The sequence below is a fragment of the Morone saxatilis genome, unplaced genomic scaffold (genome assembly GCF_004916995.1).
Source record: "Morone saxatilis isolate NCDOM2014 unplaced genomic scaffold, NCSU_SB_2.0 Contig4, whole genome shotgun sequence".
In the NCBI taxonomy this organism is placed as follows: Eukaryota; Metazoa; Chordata; class Actinopteri; family Moronidae; genus Morone; species Morone saxatilis.
Genome location: NW_023339984.1, coordinates 8,701,450 through 8,726,850, shown reverse-complemented (window position 1 = coordinate 8,726,850; position 25,401 = coordinate 8,701,450). Strand labels below are relative to the sequence as shown.

At 40.3% G+C, this 25,401-nt stretch overlaps 1 protein-coding gene across 1 annotated transcript in view; it reads right to left on the bottom strand.

The window, feature by feature from the left end:
- The window catches only part of LOC118338178 (adhesion G protein-coupled receptor L3-like), a 225,448-nt gene that overhangs the window by 42,155 nt on the left and 157,892 nt on the right, over positions 1 to 25,401 (bottom strand). The window contains exons 11-16 of the mRNA XM_035675435.1: positions 23,563 to 23,666; positions 20,703 to 20,888; positions 18,511 to 18,549; positions 8,755 to 8,938; positions 3,762 to 3,884; positions 1,714 to 1,919 (exon numbers count right to left, since the gene is read on the bottom strand). Of these exons, the coding sequence (XP_035531328.1) occupies positions 1,714 to 1,919; positions 3,762 to 3,884; positions 8,755 to 8,938; positions 18,511 to 18,549; positions 20,703 to 20,888; positions 23,563 to 23,666 (842 nt within the window). The remainder of the gene's footprint in view (positions 1 to 1,713; positions 1,920 to 3,761; positions 3,885 to 8,754; positions 8,939 to 18,510; positions 18,550 to 20,702; positions 20,889 to 23,562; positions 23,667 to 25,401) is intronic.

Genomic DNA, 25,401 nt, shown 5'->3' with positions numbered 1-25,401 from the left:
CAAGGAAGCAAAACAATAACTAGAGGACACATCATCATCCCAGAAGACCAGTGATCCAAAACTTCACGGTTGAGAGAGGGGCTTAACTGTGGACAGCCAGAAAAATAGGAACACCACGCACGGTAGCAGAGTTGATACATCAGAGGTTTATTATCAGAGGCAAAGTTGAAGTCGTCTCAATATTCCTGCAATAAATAATTAATACTGTCTGAAAACATATATATAGACAATACTTCATGCGTACAGTTTTCTCTATGTAAAGTAGTGCCTGCATAATCACATTCAGTTTACCTTGGGCTGCAAAGATTGCTTTTCTTTTACTTCTCACTGATATCCAATTACGATTACCGCAATTATCACATTTTGTTTTTGAATCTTAGAGCCAAATCTAAATGAAGCAGAGCTAAGAACAATAATGAGACCCAAGCAGTGTACACTACACTAAGTAAAAAGGAATAATCGCATCAGAAAATAATGTTCCTGCTTGCAGCCAGAAGCATGCTTGAGAAGCAGCTAGACCAGTCATTCAGAACGTTCTCTTAAACAGCACCTCCGACTGGTTTACTGGTTTACCAGAGAACGGGGAGCTCTTGAGTTGCACTGCACCAGAGAAAGCACTCTACATGCAAGACATCAATATTGCATTCAATAAAGTTTAATTAATTGTGGAAGCCATAATTGTAATCAGGCTTATTATATGACTAACTGCACTGCCCACTGTGTACACAAAATTCACTCTACAGTATATGTAAATGTCGGAATGTTTATGGCAACTTTAATGTGATCAAACAACAATTCCAGCAGCAGCAGCAGCGGCGGCGGCTCACTTGGTGCACTCCAGTGTTAGAAGCGAAAGCAGCTACAGCGCAGAAAACACACTTTTCCAAAAGGGCACTGTTTTATTAAAATGACTTGATCTGAGCAAGAAAAGGGTATAAAAGCACCAGTGCCCCAACATTAGACCAACAGTAAAATTAGTGAATCTACCATCCAAATTACAAATTACACTTAAGGCAGGTGAGTCACAGCAATAACTGCGCTGACATTGCCCCCTGACATTTTCCCACCATTTAATTTTGACATCCATGAGCTATAGTCCTTTTACACTCTCTATCCCTCTGCGCTCAGTGTTTTCTTTTTTTTTTTTCTTTTGCTACCGTTGTTGCTTCCTTCCAGGTCCCTCCTACACATGAGACCCGCTGCAAGTCTCTTATGGATGTTCAGCATCCCTGATAATCGCTGAAGGCGCTGTTCGTAGACAAAACAGGGATATTTCGAGGGTAGCAGAGTGTGGAGAAGATAATATAGTCAAGAGGGAGAAGCCGCGACTCCCCACAATGACTAAGCAGCTCCAGTGAGGCTCAATGTGACTGATATTTGTTCAAGAGATCAGGCTGTTTATTTGTTCAGACTAATAAACAACAACATGCATCACCGTGTGAGCCATTTTGTTTTCCATAATTCAATTTTTCACACCTTTCTTCTTCGGATAAAACTTCTTCACATTAACTTAATTTTCTTGGTTCGTACATTTTTGTTGCACTTCAGGGACAGAAAATTGTGATGAAAGGGTTCTGTCAAGAAAGTGCATGTGTTTCAGTGTGTAAGTGAAAGAGAATGAGACAAAAAGCACATTAAATACAGAGGCAGGCACATCAAAGTGAAAACAAAACACATCTCAACACAGACACACATGAAGAGACGGATAATTACCTGTAGATGTCTGATGGTAAAAATGACAGGGTCAGAGAGATAGACTTTGTTAGAGTCCTTGTTGATGGCAGCTGTGATGACCGGGGAGTTGACGATGACAGAGTAATTGGTAGCCATGGCTTCGCTGCCCAGCTTCATGCTGGCGTTCTCCGTTGAAAGGTAGACCCCGATGTGTTTGTACAGGACAAAGGCTATCCGAATCTCACCTGCAAGAGGACAATCGGGTCAAGTATGGCCATGAGAATGTGGACACCCTAACATTAAACCCTTGTGTGATTGCTAAACACCTCATTCCACATTTGTTAAGTCTGGCACTGATGTGGGCGAGGACTCGCTGTGGGAATTCCAACTCCAGTGCTCAGTAAAACTCTTCCAAACAAAACCTGAGGTGCTTCAAACCGTAAACTGCTAGTGCTTCAAAGTTTGAGCATCCAGTCCGAGACAATATACTACTTTTATTATATTAGTTAGTAAAGCTTGCTATAATAATTGCGTCATGCCTGTGGTGCATTGTACAAGTTGTTAGAAGGGCCAGATGCAGTGGATAGCTGTGGTTGGAGAGATGTGCCCTGCTGTCGTCCATTTAAAATACCGGCCTGTTGCAGGGCAGCAGAGGCAGCAACCACTAGCACCTTTAGAAAAGCCTTTCTTTATGGACTTTCTTGGTGCATAGGGTAACTGTCAGGCTGACACAGGAAGGAGTCCCCAAACTGTTGCCACAAAGATGGAAACACTAGAATATCACTGTATAATGCAGGATTAAGATTTCCCATAACTGGAACTAGACATCTAGCCTAAACTAGAGAATAAAAGCCCCAGACTAACAGCCCAAGAAACTATGAGTACGGTGTACACACACGTTGGCCATACAGTGTGGTACTAGAATAATGTGACAAGAATGTGTGTGATGGTCAATTTGGGTCTGTTTTTTCCATTCCATGTTTCCATTTGTGGTCTATCAAGAAGAAAGAAGTCCAATTTTCATGCCTGTTATATGGCTTATAAATACTATTGAACATTGGCTCTTAAAATACTGCAAAAAATAACAAAAAGAATGCTGGAAATAATCACTCAGTTGAAGCTTTGTTAGCACAAGAATCAGAAACTGTATATAAAGCTGTCAAAAAAGAGACCAGTGTCAAGGTTGCCAAAATAGTTTCAGAAGAGGAAAAAGGTAGAAATCGTTCCTACATCAACAAACAGTTATTTTAATACAGCAGCCATATAATGTAGTTACCACTCCGCCATTGGCACTGACAAAAGCATATTTCTTGTTAATAATTTCCTCCTCTCTTTCTCTCTTGTACACATCTCCTTCCCCTCCCGCCGCCTCACTTTCGAGCACTGATATGAAAGAAAGTTCCCTCCTGCCGTGACTGAGATCACTCACTCAGATGAAAAGAAAACAATTTGGGTGCTATAGCGCTGGATGATAGGGAAATATCCGCCACCCCGCTATAATGATCCGTCTGGGCACGGCTGGACATGGACTTAGTCATCCAGCTAAGAGGCACCGGGCGCAGCTTGAGTCGATTCTGATTTGCATGAGCTGATAGTAAAGTCTAAAAATGGGCTTGCATTGCTTCTGAAGATAGCTATGTATTGTGTCTAACTGCCTCATTTACAGTTTAGAGGCAGTACTTGAGTGTAACTAATTCTACAGCCAGGGTTCTATTTGAAGACTGCAGAACGATCCCTATGCTTTATATGCAGCCCAACAAAGGCTTTGAGAAGCAAATTGAAAGTTATTCAGTGGCATCTGTAATAAAATTCCTACAAAACCACTCCAGCCCCATGCAATGCCACAACCAAATGTGGAAAAGAAAAATAACAAAAAGAATTTTTGATTAATTACAGTGGATCTTGTATGCCAGAAAGTTTTTGGAGTAATACTACAGTATTTCAATTACAATCAAGCCACATTTTGTCTGTTACATCTGTTTAATCACAAGCTTGGATAATACACCAACTGTAGTTGCGCACAAGGCACGATTACACTTTGAACCAACAACAGGGGAAAAGCAGATCCAAAAGGTTTGACGACTCACCGTTTCTTCCGTGCTGCTTCAGTGTGTTAGCCGAGAGGTGGATGGAGTTGCCCTGTCCTCCAGTTTGCGGGAACTTCAGATCAGGTAGATTCCCATCTGTGCTCATCCTTGCCACCTCCAGCTCTGCACAAATACACAACAAACCAGAGCAAGACAGCATTTAACATCAATAAGCTTAAGACATAAACATTATGAGCAGTATGGTTATTAGATTTTAAGATTACATTGATACCACTCTCATTTCTGTGCCTCGAGTATAAGGCCGGAGGCAGGTGACCATTAGCTTAGCTTAGCTTAAACACTAGAAGCAGGGAGAAAGAGCTATCTTGGTTCTGTTCGAAGTTCGAAAATAGGTTTTATATTTCTCTTGCGTACAGTTTAAATAAACAAGATACAACATGTTAATTAGTTAGTTTTAGCAGTGCTGGTGGGCACGTTTTTGAAAATGTCAAACTATTTCTTTAAGCGGTGTTCATACTACATGGGACTATCACTCCCAGTTTGCAATGTTTAACATCGCCTGGGAGCTTTACTGAAAGCTCCAATACACTAAATAATACTCAAGTGAATGAAAGAGCAAATATGACTGCCAAAGGCCATTATTCATAGTAATGAAATGCAATGGATAGTATGAGCCATGCTGACCATAAACATTGTTTTAAGTTCTTTGTTGATGTGAATGCTCGCAAGTCATAAACACTGGAATTTTTCTTATCTCTACCTTTCATCCCATGAACAAGATATGCAAGCTTAGAGACTTCAAAACATAAGAGAAGTGTAAAACTGAATGAACAATAACCCTGATCATAGATGCTCTGCACCTGACCTCTGTGTGACTTATTTGTTATCGCTGCCATTGGGTAAAGACTTAACAGCACACAGCAGTCATAAGTAAACTTCAAACACACCTCGTGTCACTGATTCAAAAAGCTATTCTCCTCTAGTAGCTGACTTCATTAATCAATGCATCTCCAACGAGCGCTAAATGCAACACATCCTTTCTTGATTCACGCAGCTTTGAAGGATCGCCTCCCTCTCAACTCGCTGTGTGCAGGGGAGGTTAGTGTCTCGCTATAGGCCTCTTAATCAAGTGACTATCAAGTGTTCAGGTGACATTTTTCCTCTTAAACTGTAAAAACAAAGGGTGTCTTTGCCCTTTGAAAAAAGAAAAGAAGATGCCTTCTTTTTGTCGAGACGAGCAGAGAGAGCGAGAGATATAAGGAGGAGATAAAGACTAGCTAGGGAAGACAAGCATGCTTCTGCGGCAGCTCAACAGCTGTTGTGTCTGAAGCAAGCTCCTAATTTACGGTTCAAAGACTCTGCCGTCATACAGCAGAGGAAAATGAGCTGCTGATAGGGGCCTGGCTGAAATAAAAAGCTCATTCCATCAAAGTTATTATAGTATGATACAATTCAGTTTAATAAAGCAGTCGAGTGTGCTCTAATCTGAAGTACCGGTGACCTGTGTAAAGTCTAGGCATCCCTAAAATGTCACATGAACTCCCATAGCACACTGAGATGAATCCGGTGATTCATTCCTAGGTGGAAGTACACAGAGGTTACACAAAGGTCAAATTCAAAAATAGGAGATGAGCCGTGTGAGACTAATCCAGGCGGTAGGCATAGGTAAACAAGATGCCAGTATTGTGGTGGCACCTCACCAGAAAATTCACATACTAATGATGTGGTTTATGTAAAGGATGACACTATTTTACCATTATTGTACAGCAGATTGTTTAGAACTGCTACATGCTGAAATGTTGTCACTGTAATGCTACTGAAACAAGGCTATATGTAATCTAAATGTGTAAAAAACTTTAAAGAAGCAGTTCAATATTTTGGGAGATGCGCCTATTTGCATTTTTGCCAAAAGCTAATGTGAAAATTGATGCCACGCTCATGTCTAGACAGTAAATATGCTGCTACCACCAGCAACTGACTATCTTATCTTAGCTCAGAGAGTGGAAACATAAGGAAACAGCTAGCCTGCCTTGGGCGAAAGGTAACAAAATCCACCTACCAGCACCATTAAAGCTCTCTGATTAACACTTTATTTCTCTTTTGTTTGATACGTGTGCATCCAAAGTGTGTTTATTAAATAATGTATGTCACCTGATTACAATGCAAGAAATCATAGATTTCATGTGATGTGATTTGTAGTTAGCAAAATAAATTCCAGCTAGGACTTAGTTCCTCTGGAAACAATAGTCAGCTGCCGACTAACATCCAATCATATTCAAACAAGGTGTACAGCATGGCAACTATAACTTGATTATTTTAGTAATCTGTTGATAACCTCCTCCATATGTGCAATATTTCAGTATTCATATTTTCATAATCATATATTGATTGATACAGATGTTTCTGGTATTACTGATTTAACTATAATTTAATGTTCATGTATGTATGTGTTTGTAAAGAAGTTCTCCCAGGTGTATCCTCATTTGTGCCTTTTTAAACCAATTCTAACCTTATAACCATTTGCCATGCCTAGATGTAAATGTCTCCGACTTAACTGCATTTGAATCTTTTCACAAGGGTGATTTTATGATGTTTCAGACTTGTGTTTTGAGACGGAACAACATTCATTTTCACAAAGGCTATCTTCATCTGTCGGAGCGAGTGATTTCCATCCATGATTAGACCAAACATTTCAACTTTGATGGTCAGTGACTCTGCGTTCACCTCCACTATACCACTGCACTAATGACTAATGGTCATTGCTCGCACACATACACTGGCTGGCAGTGGAGAGTCTTAACTTGAAACACGTTTTTATCAAATGTAAGAAAAAGAAACTTTATTAAGCTCGCTAAGGCATTCAGATGATGATCTGATGTCAGTGGACTATGACACCTCTGTCTTTGATAAAGGTTAGTTTCCACGAAAAGATACAAAGAGTCCACATTTAATCCTCCCTTTGTATCTGTTCTTATACCAAAGCTTACCATACTTTCTATTATGAAAAAAAACCCTTTGTATTAACATTCTCTTGTGCTTTTGCAAAGGCCAAGGGGTTTTGGTGATACATTCCTATTCAACTTAGCTAAGACAATACCCCAGATAGCTCACCATTCCCTGGATTCCAAGCCTGCCTTTGGAATAAAGGAAGCATTTTTCTCTCCCCCTCTCCCTCTCTTTTCCCTGTGTGGTTGTGTAAAAGAGCTTATGATGGGCTTTAGGGAATTTCTTTGATGCCATAGTGGTTGTCGGACCCAAAGGCTATACCTTCAAAGCCCGTTTAAATAACATGCTAATCGGCAGAAATCTGCTCTTAAGATTATCATGCAGAGAGTGAAGCACACACTCTGGCGTAGACAAAGCCATAGACGAAGCACATGCACTGTGACGTGTAAACACAAACACAGACACAATGGGTGAAGAAATATTCTTCGTCTTTGAGAGCGAAGAAAATAGATCTCATTATCAGCTTGAGCCTGAAATTGGAACGAGCTTTTCTTACTGTTCAGGATTCGCTTTAAAGCAAAAAGAGAACCAGGCTCGCCCTGACATCGAGAAAGTGTCACCAGGTGTGAGCTACAGTACACCTGCACACACAAAACCCTTCACTTTAGATGTAAGTCAATGTGAGGGATCAATAATTAGCAGCTGCTGTGATTACCAATGCTTAAATGGGCCTCCTTGTCCTGATTTAACTACCCTGCATGGCGTGAGGGATTGCAGGAGCCAACTGGCTGCAAAAAATAAGCCGAGCAAACAGAGAGATAAGGCCTAGTAAACATGTCACCAGCACATAATTAACCAGACTACCACTACAAGCTATAAAATCTCACTCGAGTTGAGCAGGCAACGTCTCCTTCCCCTCTCCAAACGAGCCCAGAACCTCCTTAATACCCAGATGAATTGTGTGCCAGATACAATAAAATCCTTTTTATTAATTCTCCTTACGCTCGCTTCCTTTTAAGTCAGTAGACCTATATTTTTAGGTTGCCATGGCAGCAGGAACTAGGAAAAAAAACCCCGCACTTGTTCAGAGAAGAGAGTGATACATCATAACATAATTTTTTTCTTAATTCCCCTTGCCCCAATAGCCGCCACCTGCAAAAAAAGGTTATTTAAATTTTATTTCATGCTTTGTAAATGATTCTCAATATAAACTAAAGATTTTATATATTCTACTTTTCTGATGTAACTGATGTTACCAGTTTTGAAAAGCACCTCTTGGGAACAGGTTTGATGACAGAAGTTCCATTATCCGTGCTCACTTGGTATTTATACACTGAATAATGAGCGCTGAACCCTGATCTGCACAGCTAGTGGTTAATTCCAGCTAATAGTTGACATGAATATGAACACAATCATTTGAGATAATTGTCAATTTACAGCTGTCTTCCATCAGCCATAAGCAGTGCAGCCAAACTTAACCTCCTGTGAGGGAGAAGGCATTAATCCAGTGACCTTCACACTTGTTCCACAGTCTCAAGAGCTCTGCTGTCAATATGAGAGCAGCCCGGATCAATAGCAGTATGGTGAACTTTTTAACCCCTGTACAACTGGTAAGACCACTGAAGGATGAACCACTTCAGAAACACCACTAGAAAACATTATGAACACCAAACCGCACATTCGAGCTCTTTAAGACTGCATGTAATTTTCGCAGTATCAAATTGACAAAGCTTAGCCTTCCAGCTGAGCTAATAATCTGTCTCCCAGCAGTTTGAGGGGAAATTAACTTAATTCTGGACAAGCTGGTTTACTCATGCAGGCAATGACAACCACATTAAACTGGCATACAATTTACATTGCCATCACCGCTAAGAGAAATCACCACTGGTTTGAAAGCCAATCATGTTCCAGTACATTATGCAACGTACACAAGTGTAATGTAGAAACTTGAAACCTCCTAGACTTTTCAGTAAAGTATGAGAGAATTTTTTAAATGATCAATATTTGCATATTTATGTCATCCGAAGGGCAAGGGTGACATTTTCACGTGAAGATATAAAACCAAAATGTCTTAGCATATACTCACGGATGTTGTCTGTGTTCTCTTGCACAATGTCCGTCTTCAGCAGGTTATCAGCGAGGACGAAGGCCCCTTGTTCCACCGTGTCCAGCAGCATGGTGGCGGCCCTCAGCTGCTCGCCTGTGCTCAGCTCCCTCCACGCTCCCTGGGCCTGCGGCTGCAGCAAATTGTTGACCGTCTCGACCATGGCCTGGGGAGTCCAAATCATCGATTTAGTGAAAAGAAGCTTAGCTGGCCTGGGACTGCTGTTGTTTGACACAGTGATTTGGTAAACGGTATGATACCAGCGAAGGAAGATCAAAGAGAATTCAGGACTGAAAAACAAATCACACAATCCCGTGGGATTGTGCAAGGAAAAAGCATGAAGCGTTCCCTGTTTTTCATTTGAACTGAAAATTCCATAATCATCCTTCTACTGAGCAATTTCATGACTCTATTTCCGATTCATTTACAAGTTATGCTTTTGGACATGGGTCGTCAACTAGTTGCAGCGACACCGCAAACTGTAATGGCATCGGATATGTTCTTAGGTTACTGTTTCCTTTTATCTACAAGAAGAATTAATCATGTAAATGAATCAGAGCCAATGCTTACAAGACTAGAGGCCAATTCTTACATGACTTGAGGCTATAGAGTCTTTAATTGGAGTGATTAATGTTCTTCCATGCAGACAATCCCAATACACAAAAGCACTACAAAAAAAATAAATAAAACACCACAACACAGAGGCATTCCAATGGATGTACAAGGTAATTTCTGGTAGCAACTATCTGCAACTCTCTCTCCTGCATGTTAATAGCAAAGAACAACTATCATGCCTTCTTTAATCTCCCCACAACAATGCTGAAGCTAGTAAGCATAGATAAAACAAGAACATTCTCAATACAAGATGAAAAATTAAGAGCCATTAAAGATTTAGAAATGCCAATGGCGAGATTTATAAATGGAATACTAATTGGTCAAGCAAGAAAAATCCCCAATACAACTTCTCTGAAGAACTAAATGAGCCCGACCGCCTGTGGAAAAAAAGCTATTTCTAAGCCATTATTGTACAGTAGGTAGTCAAACGCATAATTATTAAAAATTTCTTGCACTACTAATAACAGTAACATTCCCACGCTTCAAAGAGGAAATTATATATGCGATGAAAGCTTTGACTTGGCAAACTCCCTTTGCACATCTTCAAAAGTCAGTTTACACCCTTGTAATCCTGAAGATGGAAGCTATGATGTACCGTATGTTAAAAATGTGGGGTGTCACGCCGCAGAACTTCTCTCTGAACTTCGCGTAGATCCCCTTTTTGATCAATGGATTATGGAAGGGAATAAGAGTTTTAGCATGACTCCAAAACAGCATGGGGATAAACCCAAAGGCGATAAGAGAAATCATGTGCTCAAGTGTATCAAATGAATTCCTGATTAAAAAAAAAGAAAACCGGCTTCACAGTCACAAAGCACAAGTGTGATGGACCCCCCAATTACCTTATAATGTTAAGTTGTATGTTTGTTTCAAATCACTGTGATAGCAAAAGGAGACGGAGGACTGATTGTATTCAACTCACTGGCGCTGGCAGATCATTTCAAATAGCACCAGCTGGCTTTTCCTCATTCAAAACATACCCTGCACACATTAAGCCGCCCACACCCACACACAACCACGCACACACACTGTGAAACGCTGACGCAAGAGTGAACACACACCGATGCACCTGCTGGTATACAGAAACACAGAGAAACTCGCAGGCAAGTGTACAAAACAGCCACACGTACACATGCACAGGCAGTCTACCATCTTTGATGTAATTATTCATTATCTGCAGCCAATCTCCAATCACACCTTTTGACATTCAGCTTGAGGCAGAGGTTGATTCACTCTCAATTAAGGAGCTCTTTTTCTTCAGGCACTGACATTTCTTCTTCCTTTGTTCACCACTGCAAGGGTTTTTTTCTTCTCCAGCACTTCTTAAAACACTGAAGTAATAGTTCTTCAGCTAAAGGATTGATGGACTCGCATACGAGGCCACCTTGCTTTTTTCACATGCAGTAGAGACTTACAAAAAAGAACAAAGTGGAGGAATAGCGCACCCCAAAGTCAGAAGGGGTGGGTAGGAAACTTAATGAGGAGGGAATATACAATGTAGAATTTATAAACAAGAATAAAACAACCGAGGGCAGGGTATATAGTATGTATCAAACATTAATATTGGAATGAAGATCAGTTTTCCTACTGGTCCCCTTAGGCATTTATAAGATCAACAGAAGAAAAGCAATAAACCTGACATTCACTCATGGTGCATCATTTGGACATGCAATAGATTACCAAATCACTGGGATGCAAATTATTCATTACTGTAACTAATATGCGTATAGCATGCCAATTTTCCCTCATTCAAACCAGACAATGAAATTAGGATATAAATACTGAAGAGTATTGCCTCCATGTTGGAAGGCAGGTGACTCACAGTATATTCTACCAAGAAGACAATTACCTGAATTTGAGCATACAGGTACTACAAATATCTAATGCAAAAAAAAAAAAATAATTATGTGTCCTTGAGTTTATTATCACCAATAGGAGGCATATTTTGAATGACTGCAATCTGAATAAGTCACAGTCAAATTGCGTGAAAGGAACTTCTGAAGCAAACCGGAACAATTACTTTCCATCATCCCAATATTGAACCACTTTTATGCCTTTGTCAGTAAAGTAAAAAGGTTCAATGACTGAAATTTTGAAAAAATAACTTTAAAAGGTCATACTGAATGAAAAATGCCCTTGTGTCCCAAAGGTGGACAGCTATCTATGTGTGACAAACAACAATGGAGCTATCATTGAGGACATTCATGTTTTGTCCTTCATATTTTTTTTCTAGGAATTTGGGGGAAGGGGGTCATTTATTTTTTATTAAATAGTGACATTTTGGTACTCTTGACACTCTTATTCATCTTTTAGCCAACAGATGAGTAAATTGATACCACTCTTATGTCGATGAATATGATTCACACTTTAACTTTGCACGGATTAAACAAATAACCTATAACATGCTAATTAGTGAGCTTTAGAGGTGCTGGTTGATTTTGTTACCTTTGGACAAAGCCAGGCTGGCTGTTTTCCGCTGTTTCTACTTTTTGTGCTAAGCTAAGCTTTATATTTACCGTACGAACATGTGTGAGTGGTATTGATCTCCTTACTTGACGTGTAAGCGTATTTTCCGAAATGTTTCACTATTTCTGATGCCAAATACATGTCAAATTTACATATTTACATATGAAAGTCACCACCTTCCTTTTCCTATTAAGTGTCAGCATATTTCTGCTGACAGATTTTGCGCCCAGGGGCATATGAAAAAAGTCTATGCAATAAAATGCCATCATATATTTTGTATTGGTCCAGCCAACCCCTAAAGCCAACACATAAAACCTGTGGGTACGTTTTTGTCTCTAAAGTTATAAGCAGTATGAAGTGTGTCAAAGACGTGTATTTGGACTGCAACAAAATTGCAGAAATCACTGGTGCTGTCAAATGAAGCGTGGGCCTGTCATTCCTCCTCTCCTTCTTTGTCAATGTAGAAAGTGACAACAATAAACTGTAAAGACTAATATCTATTTCGCAGTTCACGTCTGGCCTATGTTTGAACTCTTAAATGAAATCCCTCCCCATTTTAAATCCTGCCTCAACCCACAATTTAATGGAAAAAGACATCAAACCGCAGACAAAAAAGATCTCAAAGCCATTTTATGGGACCTTGAATGTTAATGGATGGGTTTAGTATAATCCAAGCGGCAACATACACATCCAAAAAAGCCCGTTTATGCAAGTGCTGGTCCAGGTGAATTCTGGAGTATACCGTGAGAACATAAACACACATGACAGCTCCTGTTTACAGTGTTTTAGTTTATCTCCCGAATGGATTCAGTTTATTAGATGAAAGGATTTATACCACTCTCATGTTTATTTGAAGCTGCAACCAACAGCCAGTTAGTTTAGCTGAGAATAAAGACTGGAAACAATGTCAAACAGCAACGTTAACAAAATCTATTAATCTCCACACCGATAACTCTGACATTATTATTAGACACAATTAACATATTAAAGCTTGTATGTTAAATCTGTACAGAAAACTATTTCTTGGCCAGACACAGTGATTTCTTGGAGTCTTGTCGTCACTGTGAGGTTGCCAGGCAACCGACAAATCAAACTATTAATTAAAGCTAAGATGGCAATGATAAGGTTATGGATAGAAAGAGCATGATTCTGGTTGGTTGGTGATTGTTAAACCATAACTTTAGCTGAAAAGGACATTTTTGAACGTTTAATAATTTATTTAGCAGGCTAATACATTTACACCAACCAGACCTCCATGCTGTTTCTTGCCATGATGCAATTTCATTGCCAGAACCCTGCCTGTTTGTATTTGTGTTTCCTCCATGTAATCCATCCCCATATGGGAAATCTTGTTTCTCTCACTTCTCATGCACAGAGCAGGATAATTGCATTTTGAAAACATCGGGCTCATCCTACAAAATTTCATGAGACCAGTGTGAGAATAGCATCATTTCCAGCCTCAGTGGGAAAACGCACAGAGAGGGGGGGCGGGGGATTGCACCCAAGCAGCACACGCCACTACTATCATCATAGTCTGTGCAGTTGAGTCTTAGAGACGTGATGGTGGCTTGCTGCTATTTTACTGCTATTAGCACACTGCCACTCCATCTGTCAAATGTAGCACTGCTGCTGCAAACCCCCAACAATTTTTTCACCTACTTTGTTTGCCTGTACCGAAAGAATATAAGCCAGCAGTAAAGAAAAAAAACAACAAAAAACGATATTCAAGTTCCAGGTACATGAGGAAATGCTAATCGTTAACTGGACTCACTGCTGGAATGTTCCACTTGAAACAAGGATGATGACTGGGCGTGAAAAGCTGCAGTGCACAGGCCATTTATACCAGTGCAGAAGGAAGGAAGGGAGGTGGACATTAGCGTGAGCTTGGCAGGAGTCCAAGCCAACCCGTGGTGTGTGTGCTTCTATCTGTGTCCTGATTGATGAAATGAACTCCAGGTCTGGGAAATTGATTCTGGCTGAGGCTGGTCTCCCCTCTCTTCTCTTTCTGGCTTGCTTGCCGGCCTGCCTTCTGTGTACACTCAGTTCTCGTCCCTTCATTTCTCCTCACTCCCCCCTTCCCGTTCATGAGTCGGTTCGTCTCACTTGTTTTCTCTCACTGACGTTGAAGGCTGATCGCAAAATGGGGGTTTGGGGGGGGGGGGCAACACAAACAAGGTGGGATGTCTTGTTCTCTCTGTCCTCTTCTATCTGACTAGATGTCTCCTGGCACAGGTGAAGCTGTTGCATCATTTCAGTATTTCATTCACCATGTTTTATTTGACCTGCTAGCCAAATCATCCGTCTTCTTTGAGAATCTCTGCAACCTTTCTTGTTTAATATTTCATGAAACCTTTTTCTCTGTAGTAAGCAGGGTGTATGGGAGTTTCTGAGGGACTACCTTTATGCTCTTTGTATTATGTATTTAATTGTACTATTGTACAATTCCCAAATAGCAGCCCTTTATTTAACTCAACAGCACAGGGAGGCAAACTTTCATTTGAAACTAGACTTAACACCTTTATTTCTAAGTTTCCTGGTGTCATAAGTATATTTTATTGTATTTTAGAAAGAAGCCTTCCAACAACAGAGTCATGTTATACTCTCTCCTGTTTCTGGAAAGCTTTTAATTTGAAACATTGTTTTATCTCGGATAGGAGTGTTATGAGGCGTTTTAATTTGGATGCACTTGCACTGGTGTACACCTGTGTGCTTGTAATTTGAAATATGTGCAGGAATTGTTGTGTTACATTGATGCAACTTAACATTGCAAAAAAAAAAAGGATAGTAGAAGCAACAAGAATTAATTAGCGAGTGATAATTAAGAAATGTTTAGCAGCAGAGTGGTGAGTATGACATGTGTACAGATGGAATTAGTGCTGTGACGATCAGCATTAAGCCAAATTTATCATAAGAGAATTTGGCATGAGAGATTAGCTTTTATTTTTTCATTCCAGCTATTAGAGCTTTTATTATCTGAGACTTTTGGAATTTACAGTATGTATGTATGCTTATTAAAAACAAAAACAAACCAAAGGTTATTCTGAAAATTGAATTAATGCACACAAATGTAACTCATTGAATGTCTGACAGATTCTTTCACTCCTTCAACTCCATCAGAAAGGGCTCACACAGATTATTCAGACAGAACTCTGCACTGCAGGCAAGATGAAGAGGTCTCTGTTTATAAGGATGTGGGTATCTTCATCTTTCAACAAATTGACTACCAGGGAAATTTTATCATCTCGTTACATTCAAGAACGAGGAGCCTCCCTCCGTTTCGCCTGCTCTAAGGTCATCCTGCGCTGTGACACTCCCTATAGTCATCTTTGCATGCAGAGGTGTCATTTTAATGAGGGGTCGGAGCTCAATATCCTCCCTGTATCCTGCAAATTCCCACTCACTTGGCTCCTACTAAGGCACAAGATATTATTTTGATCTTTTATATGTTGAAATAGTGGTATTCATAGCATGCTGTAAATCCTACATCTTCAACTTTTGCTTTAAAACAAAATTAATGCCGGAGGGGGAAACCGTTCGGAGATAGCGTGTTTGACTTTAGCTTTGGTAAAACATGGATGGACATAATCACAATAATTGGACGACCATAATGTCAGTGCCTGTAAAAATATGCCATTAATATGACCAAAAGGCACAGGAGGCAGGCTGCTATTTTTATCATGTTTGTTTGAAATCAAAAGGACACAACAGAGAAACATTCCTGCAGGGGAAATGCAGAACATAGGGAGTTGATCATTATACGCTTTGTAGCTTTATCAAGGCCAAATCCTGTTCGCTGGGATTAAACTGACATGTGGAAGAGATCACTGAGTACGTACAAACAAGAAAGATTCAAAAGTAGTCATAATTAACGATCGTTTCATCTTCAGAGATTGCTAAAGGTTGAACTATTTGTGAATACGTAAGTGAAACAACAAAACAAAGCTGTATTGAGATTCCCTGATGATCCTAACGAGATGAAGGCCTCAGCAACAGGTGAATTCAACTGGCATCAACTAGTTTACCACTTAAACGAGATAGAAGCCCTCAATCAAGATGAGAATGACTCCTCATCTCATTTAGACATTAACCCTGGAGCCCTGTATTTTTATTTTGGGCTACGTCCTCCTTTACCGCAACCGCACCTGCGCTTACGCTATCCGCCTTTTCCCAAAGTACTGTTGAAGTCTGTTTTCGGCACCGTGCGTGGTCTCCGAGCAGAGCCCGACAGAGGCAGGTGCACCTCTCATTTGCTTTGTATTCCTCTGCTAATCCCACTTATGTCAACCACCAGGGCCCTGTTGGAGAAAACATTGCCAAATTTCCCTAATCAATGAAAGTCCCTCAAAGGCTGGCAGCGCGTGTAGTCGATGCCGTTGTTTACCTAAGGCCACAGATGTTGCTCCATTATTCTGGTTCGTCAAGTGAAAGCTCTTCACTGTTTGAATTTGTCACCACAGCGTGGGGACGGAACAGGAGGAGGAGGCGCGCCGCTGAGCAATGTGTACAGTCATGTATGGTAGTGCACAATGCATCGTCAAAGAATATACTGCACTGCGGATACACAGCATCCAGATTCATGTCAATCAAATAGATTTGTATGACATTTCTTTAGTCATGCTAGTGGCGTGGCTCTGGGAATGGCAATATCGGTCAGTAAGTCCGTTTTTGGTCTGACTGAAACATCTGCAACAACTGATGGATTGCCATAACAATTTGTGCAGACATTGACGGTAGGATGAATTTTTATATTAACATTTGTCCAATTTCCTGCAAAACTAATAGCATTCCCATCAGCCTCTGCTCCACCCTGCGTTTAGTGTTTATAAGCAAATGTTAGTGTGCTAAACTAAAACGAATGAACAAAATGAACATGGTAAACATTTTACTCATTCATATTAGCGTTGTTGTCATAAAAATGTGCACATCTGGCTCAAATTAGAATAAACTGTCAGTGGTTAAGGCCAATTTTGTCAATATATCCTATCAAATGGCCAAAACCCAATTCCCCTATTCAATTCAATTCATTTTATTTGTATAGCGCCAATTCAAACAGAAGTTATCTCGAGGACACTTTTCAAATTAGGAGCAGGTCTAGACCGAACACTCCTTATAACATTTACAGAGACCCAACAGTTGCCACCATGAGCAAGCACTTGGCGATGGCGGCAAGGAAAAACTTCCTTTTAAGAGGCAGAAACCTCTGACAGACCCCAGCTCTAGGTGGGTGGTCGTCTGCCTCGACCAATACTCAATCCAGTACTTTCCTAAAACAGCAGGGTATTGTAGTTATCATAAAAAAAGTTACTCAAACAGGACAAACTAGTGCCTTTGTTGGGTCTATTATCAGCTGTTTATGATTGATTAATACTTGTTAATAAATATTCATGGCCCGGGCCGGTAAATGACTCAAATGAAACAGTAAGAAATACAGTGCCCATATTCGTTGTAATGAAGTAACATATCAGCCCTTGCAACGGTGTGGCTCAATGTGTTTATCATTCTTTTAGTCAACAATGGAGGTTTACGGCACAGAAGAATGAGCTATTTCAGGCTTTGGCTCCTCATATAATTGACAATTGTTGGTGTTGGTCTATTGTTGGTCTTTCTATGGCATTTGTTGACAATAAGAAAAGTATATTATACAGTACTGTACCACCTTTAAGCATCTCACACTCACAAAACCCAGCCGCAAATGTATACACTCAGCTGTATACAAACATACATTCCACTTGGATGTCATTTGCACAATCACACACATAGTGAAGTGCCTTCTGACATGCCTCAGAGGAATCGAGGCAAATACATGTTGCTTAACATGAGCGCCACAGAGCATACATATAAAACAACATCTGGCTGTAATGTGCAGCTTTATTGGAGCCATCTGTATAGAAGACAGGGACGTCAACTTATTCCACAGCTCTCTTGTCAAGGTAGCACTGATTCTGATGACAGTTAAAATGTCACACTGGGGATAACAAAATCACTCAATAGTTCGGGAAATAGCTGACTAAAGCGATAGACACCCTAAATTGGGACACATATGTATTATGCATCAGGGAGAATCATAACATGCCATGACTTTGGCTGACTTAGTAGTTAGAAGTTGACTTGCTTGTATAATGAGGTCACTTCTTTTGGCTCTTAAGCATTTGCTGAGAGATGTAGGAGTGTGTTACATGCCTGAGAGCTTCATTTTTGACTGATGCTATCCACTTATGTGGGTTATTTCACTGAAAAGCAGCGCTGATATGATAGTTTTGGGGCATTTTTAAAATGATTGAGAAACCTGAGAAATCCACAATGGAAATATGGCATTTGATAATACTCCCAGCCTTGTGCTAAGGCCAAACGTATTAGAGACGGAAGGAGAATATCATGACATATGCATGCAGGGGAATATTATGAGATATGAGTCATACATTTAGGGTTGAGGCGATGTTATTTACTTGGACATAAATGATATGATCCGAATGAAATTTGACCCTTTGATTACCGGAAACACAGTACGTAATGTTACACGCACATACTGACTTTGATACTGCGACTTTGTGTTTCAGTTCTTTGCTTGTTCTTTCCACTTCAAAAGGTCAAACCTCAAATTATGTGGTAAACATGAGGCAATGGAGGGTAGGTATAAGGAAAATTTGGTCCAAATACCTGAACATAAAACCGGCAAGAGCGCTCTCTTTTCTGTAGCTGCAACCAAAAGAAAGTTCAAGAGTTAGCAAAAGGTCAACAACTCAAACAATTACACTTGAAATACATTTCTGCTTAAAGTACAGATCTGGAAAATAAACAAAAAACACTCCTGTAACACACTTTACACAAATATGTGAAAATAAGTTTATTAATTAAACACTAGCTTTCAGACTCTTTTGTTAATTAGCACCAAAATGAGACATGTGGGAATATACCTCTTAAATGTAAGTTCAAGGTTATCACTTTATTTAATTTTTATTTTTCACTTGAGAAATTCACCTGAACACTCAAGAGAGCTATTCAATTTCTGCCACTGCTGAAGGGGAAGTTAATGCTAAAAACAATTTAGCCCACTTGAAGAATGACAGGAAACTCAAAGAAAGGCTGTTAATGCTGCATGGAGAGTGAATAATTTGAATTGAGTTCTGATAGAAGCCGGGTAGCCAACAGAGCTACTGTGTAGCTCAAACGCTAGCTCCTGGTACCATCCTAAATCCCATGCAGATTAGCTCCAAAGAGTACCATTTCCCCATAAAAGGAGCCTCTTGCTCTACATCACAGCCCACTCTTCTGGAAACGGGCCCGTCCGTACCGTGCGCCAACAACCCTTTGATCATGAAAACGACACTGATCTCACCGTTTGCCAACTCAATCCTTTCATTGTCTGCTGGCAGAGAGCATTGTGCATCGCTATCAGAAAAAAAAAATCTTTAATTCGTTTAGCTCTTTGCAGATTGTGTCAAAATGATTGAACTAGGGAGGTAAACATCAGCCACTGTCAGAGCAGTAAAGAGTTCTTTGGGCTCCGGTGTTTCCTTAGGGAGAGCTCTTATTAGAAAAAAGGAAGTCGAACACAGGAGAAAGCCACAGGGCCATTTTTCTCCATAGATGCACCATACTGCATGACTAGAGAGTATATCAGAGCAGAGAGAATTATAAATCATAGGTAAGCCCCTGACCTCTTGAATAAATTATCCTAGTTTTAAAAGCTTTTTTCACTTCCCTCAACCCAGCTTCTTTTTTCTCTCTGCGTCATTACTCTATCTTTACAAGAGAAACTTAAGACCACAACAGCAATCTCGACCACTCTAGCAGCCTCCACCTTGAATACTGTTTTTTATGAGGAACCCGTTTTTTTTTTTCCAAGAGGTATTATAAACCGTAGTTGCTCCTCAATGTGAATTTACTCATCACGTTCCCTTCTGAGGCCTTTTGGCCATCTTTACTGCCTCCCCTCTCCATTGGAGAAAACTGGCACTAAAATCTCAATGGGGACATCTGTGTCTGTTGCGGCAATGAAATAAAAAAAACTCCCAAAAAAGCTATCTGAGAACAGGTGTTCATGTTCCTCTACAAGTGAAGCCGCTCCAGCAAATTAACGACTGACATTTTGGATTTCACTGATGTTTGCTTTTCTGTTGGCTGCTCAGCTGACAGAAAGTATTATTCTAGCTCGCTTTGCCTGAGTGCCCCATACTGTGCTCTGCTGTGAATTTGGGAATAAATGCATTAGCTTCAGGTTCAGCAAATATGAAAAACTCTGCAATCACACGGCTTAGATCCAACCCACGGAAATCTTAACCCTGTCCCATTAGTAAAAATCAAGTGGTGCAAATGTAGTGCTTATGACAAGCATGACACGAGGTTAACATCTTTTAAACTACATCAAAGTAGAATTGATAGCATAATACGTGATACTAGAGAAAGAGATGTACCTGAGCTATCTCCTGAAATTGAGGTTGCTTTAGGTGTGTTTTAGTATGCATTGGACCACAGGGAAATTGTGGATATCATTTTATCTGACAGCACTGAGTCAAATGGAGATCATTAAGAAGAATACAGACTGTTCAGGTTCGACTGGATTGAAGTTCTGTAGTAGGTAAGTCTCTGCTTTTTAAATTTAGAATTCAGGTTTTGGAGGTAGAAGGAAACTGTTGACCGACAAATTGGCACTATTGAGTAAAATGGTTCAGATTCATTGGGCTTTGGGTCTGCTCCTTTGCAGAGGTTGATTTGAACAGTGTGGACGAGCAGGGGCATAGGTCGCTATTCCTGCAGGTCATGTTTATCCAGCCCGTTAGCTAGTCAGGATATTCTTCTGAAGCGAGGGAGAAGTGAATAAAGGGTGGTTTTGATGTTTCTTTCACTACCTTATTGAGGCTCCGTGCTGCGCTGTCTTTGCCGCCTGGCGTGAGGTTCCTCAGCTGCACGTCCAGGAGATCCACCAGCTGAACCATGGCCTTCACCGTGTAGGTGATGTCCCCTGCCTGAAGATTGCGCTTAGTTTGCTCCGCCAACTCCCTGGCAATGACTGCAGCTGTCTCTCCAGCTTTGAGCTGTAAAAAAACACAAAACTTCATTCAAATTGGGACTGAAACTGTATCTGAATTGGCTAAGATGTATTCCTCTACAGCTGAACGAAAATCCAAACAATCCGTTTTTTCTTTTACTGCATCATGAACTTATTATCCACAACCCACACACTGGAAATCATGACAAATTGCAATATACAAATGTGTAAGCCCTTACGGCTCAATGCCATTTAGCCTATACATTTTCCCCAAGTGCTCCTGTATTGCACACAATTAATGTGGTGAGATGTTACCCAGCTAAATGTACACTGAAGCCAATATTGTATCCGGAAGCAATTATGAAATCAACTATTGAGGGAATTTCCCCAGGTAGCCTTATACCTTTATGAAACTAATGGGGAGCACTGGAGCATAAGGGAAGCAGTCTATATGTTGTACACAGAGGACAGATCCTGTTGGATATTCATTTTTTTCTTATGTTTGAAAGCTTATGTGATTATGTGACAAGCTTGGGAATTGAAAAAATAAATATATTTTATTTTAGTTGTTTGAAGACTTAAAATAGGGTTTATCTCATTTTGCACATCATTAATTTATCACATTAGTTTCTGGGGTTACAGGTTACATGAAAAAACTTGCTTGCACATCTGCTGTGTAGTATTCTCCCACTGCGGTGGAACTGATTCTGGATGTTATCAGAGTTTAGGCTTTAACATTAGCAGCTCTGTCCTGCTCTCTTTTGGATTTGGACAAACCTCTGACTTGTCTAACTTGTGAGCTACGGCATTTATTGGCTAATAAGTCTCAACACAAACCTTGAAAGGTTTGCTCACAAACTTTGCACCCTAGTTTTCAAGTTACAGTCTTTATCTCAACAAAGCTCTCTCTAACTAATAATGTAAAGAAATGGCCCATGACATCAACCATTTGGCACTTTCTAATTTTAGAGTTAGGTATTTAGACAAAGGGGCCAAACTTAGAAATATAACAACTAATTAGTTTCAGTGCAATGCTATAGCATCTTTTCAAATAATCTGGCCTTTGGGAAATTTAGATTTTTTTTACATACCTATGTGCACAAATATGTTGAATTATGCAATTGATGGTCTTGGTTATGAACAGTAAATAAGTAAATAACGTGACTAGCAGTCACCCTTTTGGTCTGATGTAGTTCAAAGGTCGGCTATCTCCGCGGTTTTAACTAATAGACTGGGTACGATGAGCCTCAAACCCACAGTGACACCAACTACAACAGGCCGATCCTGATTTACTCTGGCATCACCTGCTATCATCGCCTGTGAGTTTATTAGTCAAGCCAATTATGCTGCTTAAATTGGTCTTCACAGAGGTGTATGCAGGGGAACGTGTCTTTGGAAGATGTTTTCTTCTTTTCCCTCCCTGCTCTCGTCTCTTAATGAGAGGAGCCGGGGATGCAGGGTAAATAGCTCAGCTTTTCTCTCTCTCTCTCTCTCTCTCTGCTTATCTGATATCATTTCTTTCTCTTTTTATTCTCTACATCTACCTTTCTCATTTTGTCTACCGAACCATCTGGTAATGAGCGGTGCCACATATAGGACAATGGCTCTAGATATAAAATAATGAAGTGCCAGATGGGCATTCCAGATCTCTGACACGTTGATCTTCATTAAAGTCTTGCTGTCTCCACAGCGACAGACGCACTGCTGAAGTGTGATTTGATTTAAAAAAAAAAGATTAATAATTAAAAAAAATACACACATTACTTGATTGTCACTTCATTCTGTAGATTTTAACAGGTAATATTCTTCAGTAGTCACACTGGTACTGTTGATTCCATGCAACAACAAAACAGCCTTTATAGCAAGTTCGGAGATAACTTTGCTTTAGTTAATTTCTCCAAACAGCCGCCTGCAGTGGAGCTTCATAGCCCAGCTCAAATAGCGCTGTGCTGCACAGAAATGCACCAGATAATTTCTCTCTCTTCTATTTTGTTCCCCAACAGCCATTCTCCATCCACATCTGCAAACTGCCGTTTGTTTAATGGGCCGAGCTTTGTGCCGTTGAGTAGATCATAAGTGTTATAACATGCACGCCTCAGGGTCCTCTGAGTTTAAGGGAGAACATTTTCAACATTGCCTGCAATTCATAACCTGGAACCGCCGATCCTCACTTGCAGTTACCTTCCCTTCTTTTGATTTGATTCTACAGTATTACAGATTCAAACATAGGAAGCTTTATAGGGGGCTTTGCATAATAACTTGCCCGCAGAGCAGGAGATACAAATTGTTTATGTGTGAAAAGTATGGAATGCAACTAACTGTATCTGGTTGTGGGACTGAAAGTGGTCTAGATGAGCATTCCATTAGACTATGGTGCTGTGGTATTGGTTTTCACTATCCAACCGCCCACACCCACACGCACACACACACACACAAGCATAACCTTTCTACTGAGTAAAACTTCCAGCTAATCCATTACATTAATTGGCCAGTTAAGGAGAGACAAAGAACAAAAGAGAAAACACATAAAAACTTCTCGGTACAAGTGATATTTATACCCTTGATTTCCATTGAGAGCTGTGGTAAATGTTACTTAAAACAAGCTAAAAGGGCACAGTTATGTAAAAAAAAAAAAAAACACATCAAAATAACATTTGCATTTCAAAACCTTCAATGCTTTTATTCTGAAGAGAAATGTGTGACAATTCCTGGTCGGGTACCTTCTGGCTGATGAGGTTGACCCAGGGGGAGGTACAGTTGCTAAAGTCGGGTCCCTGGGGGTCCCAGTATCCCTCTGGACCCACGCACATGTATGAGGCCACACCTAAAGAGAGAGCAGAAAGACAGTTGCTCAGTGAGAACAATGACATTAGAGCTATTAGATAAAGTGACACAATCATGTTAGTAAAGAAAGAAAAGCTACAGTAATACGTTCTGTAACATGTGTCTGTCAGTGTCTGTGTTTCTGGAAAATCTCTTGGGAGACAATCAAGCTTGCCCACATTTCCTCATTCTTCTTTTCCTTTTTCCCATTATAGAGTGACGGACTACACAATGCTTTCAGTCTTGTCGACTAATTCCCAATTCTTCTGTATTTTCGACTTTTCTTATTTGCAAAACTTGTCCAAATAAAACTGCGTTCTAAAAAAAAAACACAATTCTTAAGTGATTAAATTAATGGATGTAGCAAAAATGTAATTGGATGGTTTTATCTTATAGTGACTGCAATGAAGTTGCTTGACTTGAGGCCAGCCGAGCTCGCCCAGACAGTGCCTGTATTTAATCATTAAAAGTCAGACAGTGTCTGCATGTGTGTGACAGTTCAACTCCTGCACGGGAAAGAAAATACACCAAAATAGGTGCCAATTAAGCCTGCCATAGCTGAATTCATCAGGAAAGGTCAATTAAGCTGGTTCGAGAAAACGGTCTCTGCTGACAGAGATGTGGTTTGGGGAGTGACTGTTATACAATGTTCCATCTGGGCTTTGTACAAATAAACCTCCAGATATTGAGTCAAATTAAACACTGTGACCGACATCTGTTAAGGCGGACCCTGCCATGTAACCTGTGTTACCTTATTAATCATAACTTATAAATTAAATACATTTAATCAAGAGACAGACAGTAACAGTTCATATTTATTCATGTTATTTTGCGACGAATCTAATAAAAAATTCTTCGTGTTCTTCCACGTACGACAAATAACTTGCGTCTATATTTCCAGACCTGACATCAGCGAGGCTACATGCTGACATTAAATCGCCCTTGCTCGCACTTGGAGGGTGCGTCGGGGGGCGAGACGGCCAGCATTAACAGATATAAATTTTGATTGACATACAATTTCCTTCCCCGGTCCACCTTGGACAGCCTTATGTTTGATGGGTTTATAAGATAAGGGACTCTGCATTTCCTCGTATATTGAGAGGCAGGAGAGGGTGCATGAAAGAGAGGAGTAAGAGAGGGAGTCGGAGGGGAGACAGAATGACAGCGAGCGAAGTGAGGTGGATGGAAGGGGGAGCTCGAGGAACTTTCAAAGAGTGGCAGAGGAAGCTCACACAGTCGTGTTCGGCTTGGCAGTGTCGTCTGAAGAGCAGTGGCTTTGAAGAGTGTGCTGAGGGGAGATGGGGTATGTGTTCCTCTTATCTTGCCATATGACGGCTGTTAGTGAGGTCTCAAAGGGTGCTGGTGTTGCCCATTAATGAAGCCAGTATGTATGTGTGTGTGTGTGTGTGTGTGTGTGTGAGCGCCGATTGATGAAATGAGCAGGTTTCTTTTAGGCTTGGAGCCAGATTTGAGAGGATGATGTCACTCCCCAATCTAGGGTGACTTGCTCTATAAAAGAATCACGATAGGGAAGTTTCAGAAAATGCCTTAACAAAGGCACATTTTGCAATTTTAACATATCTGATTTGCATTACCTATTCTTTCGGGTTTGTAATAATGTATTAGCAGCAATGAGTAGCTTTACTTATGCAACAATGCCGTCTGACAGCAGAAACCTACAATATCAAGGTTCCCGGGTTATCTTTGAGCTTTATTTCTTTCCTTGCTATTCATCA